Source organism: Aquarana catesbeiana, linkage group LG04, assembly GCF_042186555.1.
Source record: "Aquarana catesbeiana isolate 2022-GZ linkage group LG04, ASM4218655v1, whole genome shotgun sequence".
Taxonomy (NCBI): Eukaryota; Metazoa; Chordata; class Amphibia; order Anura; family Ranidae; genus Aquarana; species Aquarana catesbeiana.
Genome location: NC_133327.1, coordinates 605,681,309 through 605,697,385, shown reverse-complemented (window position 1 = coordinate 605,697,385; position 16,077 = coordinate 605,681,309). Strand labels below are relative to the sequence as shown.

The 16,077-nt window shown below is 40.1% G+C and overlaps 1 protein-coding gene across 6 annotated transcripts in view; it reads right to left on the bottom strand.

Moving 5' to 3' along the window:
* KIF16B (kinesin family member 16B) overlaps nucleotides 1-16,077 on the bottom strand; it is a 603,866-nt gene that overhangs the window by 278,797 nt on the left and 308,992 nt on the right. For 5 of the 6 annotated variants that reach the window (XM_073628238.1, XM_073628236.1, XM_073628237.1 and 2 more), the window contains one exon: nucleotides 14,533-14,621. The exons of the other annotated variant lie outside the window; for it this stretch is intronic. In XM_073628238.1, coding sequence (XP_073484339.1) covers nucleotides 14,533-14,621 — 89 coding nt within the window. The remainder of the gene's footprint in view (nucleotides 1-14,532; nucleotides 14,622-16,077) is intronic. 6 annotated transcript variants of the gene reach the window in all.

The following is a 16,077-nucleotide window of genomic DNA, read 5'->3' as shown; positions in this document are numbered from 1 at the left end:
ATAGCAGATTCTGCATTTCCAATCACAGGCTGAGGGCTGGAAGGTGATTAGGCTGCATTGTTCAAATGCAGAAGTTGGCAGGTAAGAAAGAAAAAGAAAGAAATTAAAGTATCTGTGTTGCCCATAGCAATCATTTTTCCCCATAGAGATTTATTTAAATAAACAAAAGTGAATTTGATTGGATGTTATGATATAAACACTGGGGTTGGAATGTTGGTGGATTTTCATATTAAATGCAGGGGCTGGAGTTGACTATTCAGAGTAAAAAATAAATGGTAGTACCAAGTATTACCAGGAAGGTGGATTTTAAAGGCTAAGAAACAGTGGAGAGGAGACAGTATACATTTTTTCAAATTTATTAAGGTTTAACAATGACATAGAAAAATATATAAAATGTGTAACATTTATGCATCCATGTATAATGTGCAGTGAGCCCTTGTATGTCTACGCGTTTCGCTGCTAGGCTTCCTCAGGACACAGCCAAGGTTCACAAGCGCAACAGATAAGATATGTTTCTCTATCTTAGTTTTGAAGTTCAATGTCACATATAGTCACGGTAAGGTAAATGATGCATTTAGAAGCTAAAAAAATGGATTGAATATGGCTGAATGTATAGGCAGGGGCATATGAGTAATAGGTTGCTATTCCTGAAAGGCCAAAGGAGAAGGGGGCCCAGAGGTTTCCAAAAAGGAGTCCTTCATAGGAATTTAGCTGTGCTGATGGCTATATATAGCCTAGCAGTATGTCACTATATATTCACAATTTGAATATACCAGTATGCCCCTGGGAGACAGCGATCCACTGCACACACTGTGGATCGCTGTCTCCCAGGGGCATCAGCACAGCTGAATTCCTATGAAGGACTCCTTTTTGGAAACCTCTGGCCCCCCCTTCTCCTTTGGCCTTTCAGGAATAGCAACCTATCACTCATATGCCCCTGCCTATACATTCAGCTATATTCAATCTATTTTTTTAGCTTCTAAATGCATCATTTACCTTACCGTGACTATATGTGACACTGAACTTCAAAACTAAGATAGAGAAACATATCTTATCTGTTGCGCTTGTGAACCTTGGCTGTGTCCTGAGGAAGCCTAGCGGTGAAACGCGTAGACATACAAGGGCTCACTGCACATTATACATGGATGCATAAATGTTACACATTTTATATATTTAAGTGTTCTTGCATAGCAAGACCACTTACTGTTATCTCACATATATATTATTATTCTTATTAAAGCCAAATTTACCACCCTAACTCCTCCCACAGTTTTTACACTACATAGATAAGTAATATACCGAATCGTGCGGATTGTTTCTGATTGGTGTGCTATTACTTTGTGGAACGTTTCGCCGAATGGTTCACAGAATATCGTCGTTTTTGCAGCAAAATTTGTCCCATAGGAATGAATGGGAAAATGTTCAAAACTAGAGTGGGAGGTGACAAAAGTTGAAAAATCGGGACATGATTTCTAAACTGCCACCACTCCCTCATTTTCAAGCCCACATACATAAATCTTATATCAAAACGTTCAGCTATCCCTGCTGCCACTAAACATGTCCACGGCTAAGCCTTAGTCCTGATAGTTTTCATAATATGACCATTTGTTTGCAACTCACACCGTCCATTGACATTCATTGAAACTACTCTCTAGCCCCTTCAAATTTGAAGGGCAATATCTGAACTGCGACTGTGCCTTCAATTTTAATATTTCAGAGACATACTATGCATCAAAATCTAGGTCTGGGTCTTGTGATTCTCACAATATAAAGATCTTCGCTGTAGGGTTTATAGTTTTTAAAATACGACTGTTTGAAGTACTGCATAGTTATTACAGCTATCATGATCCTGTGTATTGTGTATTGAGCAGTGGTTGTGAAGCATAAACAGGACATGAGCGCTGCTAGGAAACAGTGGTTGTAAACACTGATTATCATCAAACACATAGCACACCTTCACCCCCATTCTACATCAAGATGCTGAGACCCCCCCAAATGCATGTGGTCATACCTTCATCTCCTAGGCTTGATAATGCTTGTAGACTACTTGTGGAGGCAAGAACACTTCACACAATTTCCCCAGAAATTGTAGCTTTTCTAGTTTTTTTCTATGTAATTGTTAATTGAAAAAATGTATACTGTCTCCTCTCCACTGTTTCTTAGCCTTTAAAATCCGCCTTCCTGGTAATACTTGGTACTACCATTTATTTTTTCCTCAATTACTTACGGATGTGGCTACTTTTGATGCACTTCCCTTTTTTGACAATTCAGAGTAGATGAATGTTGCCAAAACTCTTTTTAAAATATTTTTGCTATTAGCTGATTTACCAATTGCCAGCTAAAACAGGGTAATCTCTTAAATTTTATTCGTAAAACTACAGCTCTTAGCACAAACAAAAAAACATTATTTTGCAGAGCCCAAGCCCTATATAGATCGTGCCTCTCACCATGCAACATAAAAACTTGAGATTGTTTAGCTGCATTGCATTAGCTTTGGCACTGCCGGCAGAGATTGATCTGAGTGTTTCCTGTAGCTGTCGTGACATATTACACTCTGTCTGTAAGTCTAACTTGAAAACATTTTTTTCATAAGCTTTTGGACACTCTTGGCTTTTCACTGGATGCTTTTTTCTTGTTTGCTAAAGATCTCGTAGAGATTTATTTTCTACCAAAGTAGAACTGAATCAAAGCAACTTAAATTTCTCTCTCTACAGTAGCTGGATAAGAGTTTATTAAAGCAAGCCTATCACAAACCTGAGCAATTCAAACTGAGTTCTGGATTAAAAAAAAAAAACAATTTGACTTTACTGTCACTAAAAAACATGTCAATATGATCAGAAGATCCAAATACGGGCAGCTGAAAGTACACTATATTACCAAAAGTATTGGGACACCTGCCTTTACACACACACATGAACTTTATTGGCATCCCAGTCTTAGTCCGTAGGGTTCAATATTGAGTTGGCCCACCCTTAGCATCATTAACAGCTTCAAATCTTCTTGGAAGGCTGTTCACAAGGTTTAGGAGTGTGTCTATGGGAATGTTTGACCATTCTTCCAAAAGCACATTTGTCAGGGTCAGGCACTGATGTTGGACAAGAAGGCCTGGCTCGCAGTCTCCGCTCTAACTCACCCCAAAGGTGTTCTAATCGGGTTGAGGTCAGGACTTTGTGCAGGCCAGTCAAGTTCCTCCACCCCGAACTTGCTCATCCATGTCTTTATGGACCTCGGTTTTTACACTGTTGTGCAGTTGTAATGGAACAGGAAGGGGCCATCCCCAAACTGTTCCCACGAAGTTGGGAACATAAAATTGTTCAAAATGTCTTGGTATGCTGACACCTTAAGAGTTCCATTCACTGGAACTAAGGGGCTAAGCCCAACCCCTGAAAATCAACCCCACACCATAATCCCCCCTCCACCAAATGATTTGGACCAGTGCACAAAGCAAGGTCCACAATGTCTTCCAACAAACTTCTGTGAGCCTAAGCTGTCAATGACACTCCTGGGGGTGAGTCATCATACCGACCTGGACTCTTGGTACTCTTGGACAAATCAATGCTCACATGATTGTCCAGTAGTATAACACAAAGGAGAAAAGGAAGTACCCATGACACCACATCACTTTAGATATTTATTTTCATAAATCAATGGTGGTCCAGATTTATCCCTATATTTGCATCTATACGGCATGGGGAAATGCTGCAGGAGCTTTCTGCAGTTTCCCAGCACATTACTGAGTATCTGTATGGGGAAGGAAGTGTTATTACCACACATCTCTTCTCGGTACTGGCATTGGGTATAAGTAAGAGTTCTCAGGGTTCTCCTATTGCTCTGGCATAAGCCACTTGACACAGAGCTGAAAATCAAGCCATAGAGCTCTTCATGTTTCACACCAGATGTCCATACTGCAAAAGGAGTGTGCATTGCTAACGTTCTTTGCCCCGCACAAAATCCAGGACTCTCTGGTGATCCACAGGCGGTTTAACCAGTCGAAGTATAATGACTAGTACGGTAAGGCTAGGAACGTTATACCAAAACATATCATGAAATGTCCCAAAGTGCCCTCCTCCCCTTATAACCCTAAACACGAGACAGCTGGCTCACTTTTATGGCATGTGAGCTCCTGGAGGAAGATCTGACCACTAAACAACTGTGGCAAAAACATGCATGATCTAATTTTGGGAAACATCATGCATGTATATCTACACATTAGGCAGAAGCTCCTTCACTTGCCTGAGAAAATCTGCAGTTTGACGGGGGAGAGTGGTTGAGTTCCTGCACCCTTTTCTCTGAGAAAAAAAAAAAAAAAAAACTGGATAAATATAGTCTTAGATTCAACCAGCCATTTGAGGACAACCACAATAAGTGATGCGGTCCATGATGAAATTGAGTCTGACGCTCCTGCTATAGACATTTACTTTCCAGTTTGGTTTGGGTAATGTTAGTACCTGGTGTTTACATTGTCTGAACTCCAGGCTAATAATAAAATACACCAGTTAGTACAATTATTACATCTATTTTAAATTCAACTAGTGTAGGTGCTACTTAAATCTGCTTCCTGCAATCCCCTGTACAGAAATACTGGGAGAAAGAGTGCCAGTACTAGAAGCCAACCAGGTTCTGCTGCACTGCACATGTGCTCCTAGTACAACAATGTATACTTAAGGGGGAGTAAAAAATTGGCTCATCAGTATGTTGCTACTCCTTTACCGTTCAATCATTGGGCTGGGGTTGTTCCCTGGACCAGACTGTGCTTTTGCAGCAGTGGAAGTCCAAGACTTGGCTCTGCTCCCAGACAGAGGTGCTTGGATCAGGAGGATGACTGCACAGAATTGCAAATCCTTAACAAGGTAAGCCATTGCATACAGTATATCTTAAATTGTATATTTATTTGCATGGCTAAAGCTTTAAAGCTGAAATCCGGGAATTAAACAAAATCTACCCTTGAAGTGGGGCTCCTCAGCACAGCAAGGCTTACATGCTTGTTTAGTCTGGAGGTGTATTACTTAACCACTTCCATACTGGTGCCCCCTTCACCCCCTTCCTGCCCAGGCCAATTGTAAGCTTTCAGCTCTGTCGCACTTTGAATGATAATGATATTTTGCTACACAAAAAAAAAACATTTAAAAAAAAAAAAAAAAAAAAGGGTTTTCTTCATTTCTGTCAGCGTGAATTGAAGAAAAAGAAGATTGGTCGCACACCGTGGAAGGAAACACTTCTGTAGAATAGTTACTTTATTGTCAAGGTGCCAAAGGACGTAGACAAAACGTTACAGGAACATTGGTAGACCGGTTTCACACGGATAACTCATGCTTGTTCACAACAAAAATGTAGCCCCAAACCTGAGCTATTTAAATGCTCCACCCAAAAGTGATGCAACAAAAAAAGCCCGGTTTGATTGGCTGACCAACATGTATAGCAATTAAACACACCAGATAAAATCAATAAATCACAAAGTGTGTAAAAACAAAACTTGAAAAAACTGACATAATGACGATAAAATGAAAAGTACAGCATTAGGAGAAATATACATAAACATATATACAAATATATATACATAATAAAGACCCCCAAAAAGTACCTAGAAAAATTCAAGAATAAAACCAAAACAAAATGAATATAAAATAATATACATTGATTGGATAGTTAAACCGGAACAGAGAACTTAAGAAGCAACCACTGAATCTAAAAGTGAGAACATATATATCGATTGTAGGAGAGCGATCGAAAAAACTACATGTAAAAAAATGATTACATAACAAAATAAAAACCATATATAAATGTATTTATGTGTATACAATCAGATTGCAAATCCAACAACAGAAAAAGTCCTCTTTTGAACTCCTATAAACATTTATCTGAATATATGTAAAAGTACACATGGAAATATATAAGAGTGTTTGGAAAAGTATGAGACAAAACAACCATACAAATACAACTGCAAGAAGCAGAGATGCAAGAAATGGTGTGCTAAATAAAAATGCATTAATGGATATCCAATATTCACAAATGCTAAATCATTCTACCAATGTTGCTCGCCACTTTAATCAATAACATAATGGTGACACCTCAGCAGTAGGAGTACAGATCCTTGAGAAAGTCAGCCCGCCTAAAAGGGGAGGGGATGCTTTTGAATCTCTGTGTAAACGAGAGTTTTTTTTTGATCTTTCATTCTAAAACTCGTATACCATACGGTTTAAATTTCAAATGGGATATCACACATTTTCATAACTAAATTAGATCGTTTTTATGTTCTCATTCATGAACTAGTGATTTATAGTTTTTGGTATTTTTTTCATTTTGAGTTTTTGCACAGATATTTGCCGTCATGCTGGACAGTTTTCCAGGATTTACCGTCATGTCATTCTTTTCTATCTTTAAGTATTCATATATTATTGGATTCCACAAGGTTGTCATAATATTTTATCAGTCAAGATACTTGGATGGTTTTAGATTGCCCTCGTTTTTCTTAGGATGATTATTGCTTTAATGTAGCATTTGTGAATATTGGATATCCATTGCTGCATTTTTATTTAGCACACCATTTCTTACATCTCTGCTTCTTGCAATTGTTTTTGTATGGTTGTTTGGTCTCATACTTTTCCAAACAGTCTTATATATTTCCGTGTGTACACTTACATATATTCAGATAAATGTTTATATTAGTTCAAAAGAGGACTTTTTCTGTTGTTGGATTTGCGATCTGATTGTATAAACATATATACATTTATATATGGTTTTTATTTTGTTATGTAATGTGTAATTTTTTCGATCACTCTCCTACAATCGATATATATGTTCTCACTTTTAGATTCAGTGGTTGCTTCTTAAGTTCTCTGTTCCGGTTTAACTAACCAATCAATGTATATTATTTTATATTCATTTTGGTTTTATTATTTAATTTTTCTAGGTATTCTTTGGGGGTCTTTATTATGTATATATATTTATATATATGTTTATGTATATTTCTCCTCATGCTGTACTTTTCGTTCTATCTTCATTATGTGAGTTTTTTCCAAGTTTAGTTTTTACACACTTTGTGATTTATTGGTTTTATCTGGTGTGTTTATTGCTATACATGTTGGTCAGCCAATCAAACCGGGTTTTTTTTTGTTGCATCACTTTTGGGTGGAGCATTTAAAAAGCTCAGGTTTGGGGCTACATTTTTGAACAAGCATGAGTTATCCGTGTGAAACCGGTCTACCAATGTTCCTGTATCATCCTGTCTACGTCCTTTGGCACCTTGGCAATAAGGTAACTATTCTACAGAAGTGTTTCCTTCCATGGTGACCAATCTTCTTTTTCTTCAATTACTATTGACAGTGGTGAGCCGGGTCCAGCACCCACGAGGAAATCTTTATCCACAGTCTGAGCGATGAATAGAGGAATGCCAATAACCGGCACTTCCTAGCTACGCTGTGATTGGACACAGCTGATCACGTGGTAAAGAGCCTATATCATAGGCTCTTTACCATGATCGGAGTGTAGGAGCGACACACTGCACTGTGTGCCCCCGGGGGTGTGCATGAGCAGCTGATTCAGAAGCCACCACGCGCCCGTCATTTTGCGATAGGCTGGGTGGGATGTGGTTAAAGTGGAATTAAAGGCAAAAACCTAACTCTAAAACGACTTCCACACCGATTCTAAACATAACCTATCTAACCCTGTAAAGAAAAGAGAGCTATACTTACCTATTCTGAAGCCGCTCCTGTCCGGTCCCAGGCTGAGCTGTCAGCAGCGGCTTCAAGTGTATAGGAGGGGTAGCTGACTTGGGAAGCCCCATAGTAACTTTATGGATGATGTCACTTCCCAGGCATTTCTCAGCCATTGTTGGCTTTCTCCCGCACACAGAGGGCCCCATTGGAGACTGGACTGGATCGGCTACAGAACAGGCAAGTATAGCAATTTTTTCTTTACAGGATTAGATAGATTAGGCTTGGTGGGAGTAGGTTTAGAGTTAGTTAGGCTTTGCCTTTACTTCCACTTTAACCTATCCATCCGTCCAGCAGGCTCCAGCACTGTTATCTACTGCCCAAAGCTGTGGATAGTCCCTCAACATCATTACCTACAATGCATTGTTAACCTGCAACCTGCATTGTACATGGAGGAGTTGAGCATGCAACCAAGGTTAACTGTGCCTTAAAGAGGCAGTAGCACTGGACCTGGACTGGAGGGAGCCTGCTGGAACCAGGAATAAGGTATTACATCTTATGCCCCGTACACACGGTCGGATTTTCCGATGGAAAATGTCCGATCGGAGCGTGTTGTCGGAAATTCTGACCGTGTGTGGGCTCCATCGGACATTTTCCATCGGATTTTCCGACACACAAAGTTGGACAGCAGGAGATAAAATTTTCTGACAACAAAATCCGTTGTCGGAAATTCCGATTGTGTGTACACAAATCCGACGGACAAAGTGCCACACATGCTCAGAATAAATAAAGAGATGAAAGCTATTGGCCACTGCCCCGTTTATAGTCCCGACGTACGTGTTTTACGTCACCGCGTTTAGAAAGATCGGATTTTCCGACAACTTTGTGTGACCGTGTGTATGCAAGACAAGTTTGAGCCAACATCCGTCGGAAAAAATCCTAGGATTTTGTTGTCGGAATGTCCGAACAAAGTCCGACCGTGTGTACGCCCTATTAGCCACACACCCTAGACTAAATAAGCATTTAACCCTTGCAGTGTGGGAGGGCCCACTGGAAGGATAGCTTGTGTCTAATTTGGCAGGTTCAGCTTTACATAGAAGGATCCAGAAAATGCTTATCATACGTTTTTTTTTTTTTTTTTTTTTACTGAAATATTTAAATAGTAATTTTATTCAACAAAAGAACATTCATTTTGCTATCCTCTAAATTAGTTCCTAATGCATAGTTGCAAGCAAGTAAACCTCTACCAACTGGAGAAATAGCTTCTGGGTAAATGCCATTTTTGCAGTTACAAGCAAGAATTGGAAAGTCAATGCCTATGCAATGCCTATTTCACAGAATATGAAGACGTGTAAAAATGAATATCTGAGGGATGATGAGGGAAATCAGAAAAAGGCAGCAAGCATTGTGCAAGAATCCAGCACGCCGGCTGCAGTAACTATGGCAGCAGCTGCTGACAGGTGATTTAGGAAGGAATAAGTCATTCGAACATGATAAAGATATGTATCCAGCAGGAACTTTTCCTCAGCTATTAAAAGTTTGAACCCTTTGAGAATAAGTATATGTAGATCTAATAAGGAAGGAGAACTAATATACCTATATCTAAAATGGCACTGTAACATAACCCTATCATAATTTCAGAAAACCGATAACCTTAGCAGAAATGAATATAACTGCTTATGATGTCCCCAGGCCTCTAACTGCGTAATACATAAGGAGAACATGAAGCAGAAAAAAAAAAGAGGCTTAGCTTTAATGATACTATTTCTTTTCATTGGATGATGTATATGAGCATTTATCTGAGCTCCCATAGCAACAAAGCATAAAGTAGAATTCTAGTCTAATAAATAGGTGAAATAGCAACAAACTTTGGTACCCCAAATTTTCCACGGCTGACTCTTTATTTTTGTTTAATAAATCTTTATTGAGATGAATGTATTCATACATGGTTATAGAAAAACTTGGAGTGCAATGATATATACCCAATATAAGGGTTCATACATCGCGGGTGACCCTTTAAAGTCTATTACAGATTATCAGTTTAACCCCTTTCCCGCTTGCCCTGATGCCCCTTTAGAAAGCACTAAACACCAGAGGGGAGGTAAAGAGCGGCCGATCACATGACCACAGTGAATGGCTGTCATATCGGTGACCTGATCGGAAGCCAGTGTTCTATCGAATAGTGCATCCCCGTCGCATAGTGTTTTTGTGCTGAGAGCGTACTCCCAGCACAGCTGTGAAAGACAGCTGTTGGTTCCTGCTAATGATTGTTAGCCAGCAGGACTATCGAAAAAAGTGCATCCCATCAGATAATGCCTCTGCAGGACGCAGCGGCACTCCAGCTGATATGTTGATCAGCTGGCGTGACATCAACACTGCGCATGCGCAGATTGCCTGAGGAATTATCAGACGATCTGCCAAGAGAGAATGTAACAGTCAGAGTCTGACTGCCTCTCTGCTCATGCGAGAGAATTGACCGATCACATCACAGGAGAATTTCAGTGTGCACAATTATATTCTCCCTTTGCAGACCGTTGGATAATGCCTCAGACGATCTGCGCATGTGCTGTGTTGACGTCACGCCAGCTGATCAGCATATCAGCTAGAGTAAGGTTGGGTACTGTGCATGCGCACATCTTCCGAGGCATTATCTGATGGAATGCACTTTGATAGTCCTGCTGGCCAACAATCATTAGCAGCAACCAACAGCTGTCTTTCACAGCTGTGCTGGGAGCATGCTCTCAGCACAAAAACATTGGTCGCCCAGCAAAGCATATGTGCAGAGTTTGGGTGTTAAAGCTCACTTTTTTGTAACCATGAAATTTTTTTATATTGCAGCTTACCATTTCTTAGATGTGATGGCTGCATTCATTCTCTTTTTTAGGCTTTCTTTCTTCCATTTTCATCTGTTGATTCAGCCAGTTAGTCTGCTGTTTTTCAACAGAACAAGCTCTCCAGCAGAATGTATCAGTTACAGTGACAAGATAAACTATTTAACACTAGCAGGGGTGCTTACAATGATCAACAATATTTATTTATGTAAAACCTTTATCCCCGACAGGTTTTTTAAAGTGTTAGCTGGAGTTTAGTTTCAATGTGTTAGTGTATGTAAATCTGTTAGTACATCTAACACTCCCATTCCCACTAACTGACAATGGTGCTGTCCCAAAGGCACCCCCGGTGATCAATAATCCCGAGTGGAGGCTCTCTAATACAGGAGATGTGTTACTGGCCAGATCACCAGGTAAAAGAGAAAAAAAAAATCTAACCACAATTATTGGTAAGCTGAAAAATATTACATTTGTGGTTTCTGGGTTTAATACCACTTGAATAATACCCCTAGATGTATTATTTTAATATTACTTGCACTTTGATATGCGTGGCGATATGTAACATGTTTTCTATGTAGGTGCCCCCGACATGTGTAGTTATGTGTATATGTACATGATGAGCTTAAAATTTTGCCCCGCCCCCCACTTCCTCCTTACATGTTGTAATTGAAAGCAGCGGGACCCAATGGCTCCATCCATGGCCAGTAAAAACAGAGACAGCTTCTCCTCTTGGGCACAACACTGGATCGAGATCGGGCTCAAGTAAGTTTAAGGGAGGCTGGGGGGGAGGCTGCACACAGAAGGTTTTTTTTTACCTTAATGCAGTGAATGGTAAAAAAAAAAAAAACCTTCTACCTTTACAACCACGTTAAGGACTAGTAAGCTTCCATACATTACATTCAGAGACGCTTTAAATTACTTTTACTTTTAATGGAAATGCATGTCCTGCTCTCCCCCTCCAGGGCTCTATGCTGTAACAGCCACTCAACAATGTCCTCACACAAGTGTATTGAAGAGAAGGGGTGGGGGTGTCTAACCATGTCTAGTACAGTAAAGACTGTGTTGGGTCCAACTGTTGCCTATTAGATTGTTGAACCATACCAAGACACTCTGCACAGCTGCTGTAACAGAAAAGTAGAGGTAAGACTATAAAAATGGAGGTTAATAGAACAAGGGCTATCTGAATGCTTATCTATTGCTGTCATTTCATTTGGGTTTGCAATTATAGATCACATTCAAACACAGGAACACTGTTAAAACTAGGGTTGCACCGATATTGGATTTTATCGGCAAGTATGAGTACCGATACTTTCAGTCAAGTACTCGCTGATTGCGATTACCGATTACCTTTACAGTACGACTTGCACCCATTCAAAATGAATGGGCTCAAATCACAGTGCATAGAATCACATGTGATTTGAACAGGAATGTGAGGTGATTCCTGTCTCAGTCGCATGCTGTTTCCCCACCGCCCCTGTGATCCCAGGCTGAAATCACTATGACAAGCCTGGGTTCACACAGGAGCAATGCAGAAAACTGCATGCGATTCAGATAGGAAACACACCACATTGCTGTTCAAATCGCATGCGATCCTTTGCAGTGCGATTTGAGCACATTCATTTTGTATGGGCACAAGTCATACTGCAAAGGTATTGGTTTTCGGTATTGCAGCATTTTCACAAGTACAAGTACTGTTCAAAAAGGAAAAAAATGCCATAAAGTCAAGGACTAGCAATGCATACAATAAGCCCCATCAGCTCAGGACAAGTTCATAATCTCAGATGTGGAATGGTTACTGATAATTTCTGCCTTTTTGCTTAGTTTTTACAATGCAGTACCAGATTTTTGCTAAGGGTGGTTTAGCCATACTTCTTAAGCTAAATACACAATTTATTGTCAATATATCCTTATTAAAGGTTACATAAGGGTTTACATAAAAGAAGGGGATGGTGAGACAATTGGATGACACATGGTGAGCATATAGAAATAAAATGGTAGACCAGGGAGCAAAGAAAGTCTACATAAAACATCCTTACTGATAGATTCACCTCCAAAATAAGAAAGGGGGTGGGGGGACTGGGGTGTGGGAGTTGGGAAAGGGAAAGGAGAAGAAACAGGGGGAAAAGAACCAAAGACCACAGCACAGTAAGCAAGTTAAGTAAGGTACAAAGTCTACATCAGAACTAGTAATTTGTGATCAGTCCATAACAGAACAGTAATGCCCTGTACACACGATTGGACATTGATCGGACATTCCGACAACAAAATCCATGGATTTTTTCCGACGGATGTTGGCTCAAACTTGTCTTGCATACACACGGTCGCACAAAGTCCTGAACGCGGTGACGTAAAACACGTACGTCGGGACTATAAACGGGACAGTAGCCAATAGCTTTCGTCTCTTAATTTATTCTGAGCGTGCGTGGCACTTTGTGCATCAGATTTGTGTACACACGATCAAACGTTGTGTGTCGGAAATTCCAATGGAAAAAGTCCGATGGAGCCCACACACGATCGGAATTTCCGACAACACAATCCAATCGCACTTTTTCCGTCTGAAGATCCGACCATGTGTACAGGGCATAAGAGTTAGTAAGCCAACAAGCCAACAGACATTAGCTTTTCCATTTCACATTGATAATTAAGAGTAGCTAGTGTGTCCGTAAAGGCGGGGGTCGTAAAGGAGTTCCAAAGTCTGGAAATGCTTAATTTAGGGGCTAGAAAGAGGTGAATTAATACAGTTTTTGTGTTTGGAGGAAAGAAGTCTATGCCAATGTGTAGGAGAGCTAGACATGGACCTGGTGGGACATTATATTCCACAAGGTCTGAGTTTAGACTAAACACTTTGTTCCAGAAGGAGGTTATCGACTTGCAGAACCAAAATATGTGGCAGGTGGAGCCTACTTCGACCCGCATTGTCTCCAACATGAGGCGGTGTAGGAGGGGTATATTTTGGACAATCTGAAAGGAGTGAGGTACCATCTATGTACTATTTCTTGGAAAAGTTCCCAGGGATCTGTAGATCGGGAGGAAGTATAGGTAGCATGCAAGGCTTTTTGCCAAGATGCTTCAGTGGATGACACTCCTAGTTCTTTTTCCCATTTATGCAAAGTGTTAGATTTAGCAAATGTGTCATTGCTATTCAGTAAGTTGTAAAACATGGAGATACCTTTTACTGTAATTTCCTAAGGGGATTATGGAGGAACTGGTAAATCAAGTTGGGTTAAATACACAATTTAGAAATATGCATGTTACATTTTTCAAGTTTGGTATATATTTATGAGGAGAATGGGTGTTTCTGGGACAGAAGGATATATTTTTTTAGTATAGTCTTGTGTAAAATGTGCACTATTTGTGTATTTTAATATTTAGAATAAAGATATTCATGTTAATGCAATTGGGAGCCGACATGCATCTATATATTTTTTTTTTCAATTTTTGAATAAGCCTAACTTTCTCCATAGTATAGAATTAGTGATCAGGACATATAAAGGAGGGGTTGAGCCTATATCCATTTATTGTGGAGTTTTTGTAGTGGTTTTAAAGATGGCAAGCCTATGCATTTCAGCCAGAAAATGAATTTTCTTGGAGTTCATCTTTCAGCAGTTACAGTGTTTCCTAGATACCATATCTGTTCACTGATTGATTGTACTTGTTACCTGGAGCTGATCTTTGAGATTATGTAAGGTTTCTTTTATCATGTAGCATTTAAATGTACAAGAGACTAAAGATTCTATGTTAAAATAAAAATGCCTCAAAGCCAAAGTTCTTTTTTTGCAAATGCACTAAACTCGCATGAGCACCTAGCGCTTATGTCTGTAAACAGTCTGTAAAATGAAATATAACTAAAAGGCACATTTTTATTGCCTTGTGACTACAGCAATATTTCTTGCACAATAAAACTTCTATAAAATCCTTCAGTACTTGGATCACCCTGTTTAATGTAACATGTTACTTCCATCACTGAGATGCCAGTTTATATTCAAGATTTGTGGAATATTTTAGGATTTTAAGCAGTGTAAGAAATGTCAGCAAGTTCATTTTCTTACCCGGGATTGTAAAGCATCACCGCAGAGAGATTTTCACATGATTTTGACAGATCTGTCATTGATAAACTGAAAGAGGACAGAAGGCCACTCTGGGGAGAAATCAAAGGATATCCATCAGTCTTTTATTCCTTACATGCAAATTGATTCACAAAGGGCTTTCGTCGCTGGAATAAGCGGCAAAGTTGGGCACCTTGCATAAAGCCTGCTCAAATGGATTCTTGCTTATGAACAGCAGAAGGATCACATTCCAATACAAAATAATTAGCATGTTTAAATGGACAGCAGAAAGATTTGGCAAGTGACCTTTTTCGTGTCAAAGACTGTACCAGGGAACAACTTGCTGCTTAAGGGAGAAATAGATTTTACCATAAGCTTTGGAAGGTGTTCTTTTTACCCTTCTTTCTTTTTGGCCCTACTTCTATAGGCCACAGGAGTGCATGTAGGTCTGCACTCCTGTGATCCATATTCAGCTTACAGCAGGCTAAAGTCCACAGTCGGCTGGCGTCACTCAGAGGCAGATCCTGACTGTTGGGACCCAGTCAGATGCTTTGACCTGTAGCTGGCTCAGCCTCTCAGCACACCGCTGAGAGGCTGAGCCAGCCAATCCCACCCCCTCCACAGCCCTGTGCTCCAGTGAGCGCTGGAGGGGCAGAGCGGAAATCGAGTAACTGACAGAAACAGGCTTGCTCATTGAAGACAGAGAACTGAGAGATCAGCAGTCTTTGATCACTCAGTTCTCAGTCTTTGAGGCAGCGAGGGACAGATGCAGCATCAATCCACCTAGGTGAGTATGTACTGTATGTTTGTTTTTCCAATTCCCAAGCTTCTCTTTTAAAGCCACCCCACCATGTTTCATGGTATACCTTTCCAAATTTCCAGCCACTCAGCCTGCTGTTGGGAGTGAGAAGAAGTAGCCCTAAGTTCACACCACATGTGCATAAAAACTGAAGGGAAAAAAACCTGCAGATTTGACTTGCATAGTATATTTTGGGTTTGTTCACACCATGTGCAGAGACCTGCATTTTTCTAAGGTAGGTCTCTGCGAGAACATAAAAGAAAACAGTTGTTTTTTATGTGCACTGTTGGTGTCATGTGGGGGTTTTTTTCTGTGCAAACAAATGTAATCTAATGGTCTTTACAAGGGCACAGAGAAAACAATTGTTGTCACAATTTTTTTTTTCTATACAAAAAAACATGTACAAGTTGCATATTTCCCACACAGAAAAAAAGCACACTGGAGATGTGGTGTGAACAGGCCCAGAAAAAACAATTGTTTTCTTTGTGCCCTTGCAGAGGCAGGTGCAGAAAAACGCATGCCTGAACATTGTGTGAACAAGGCCTTAAGTATGCTCCAGTTGGATCTCAGTTTGAGCTTACACAGGGCAGTTGACATCATCTTCCACATGTGACAGCAGTGACCCAAATACCAAATGCAATTCTCTACGATGAAGCCCAGAGGAGTGTGTTAGCAGGGTAGACCTAGGGTGGAGAGCCACAGTGTGTGCGATACTTCAATAAACTTGTTGGACTTTTGTGACATCATCG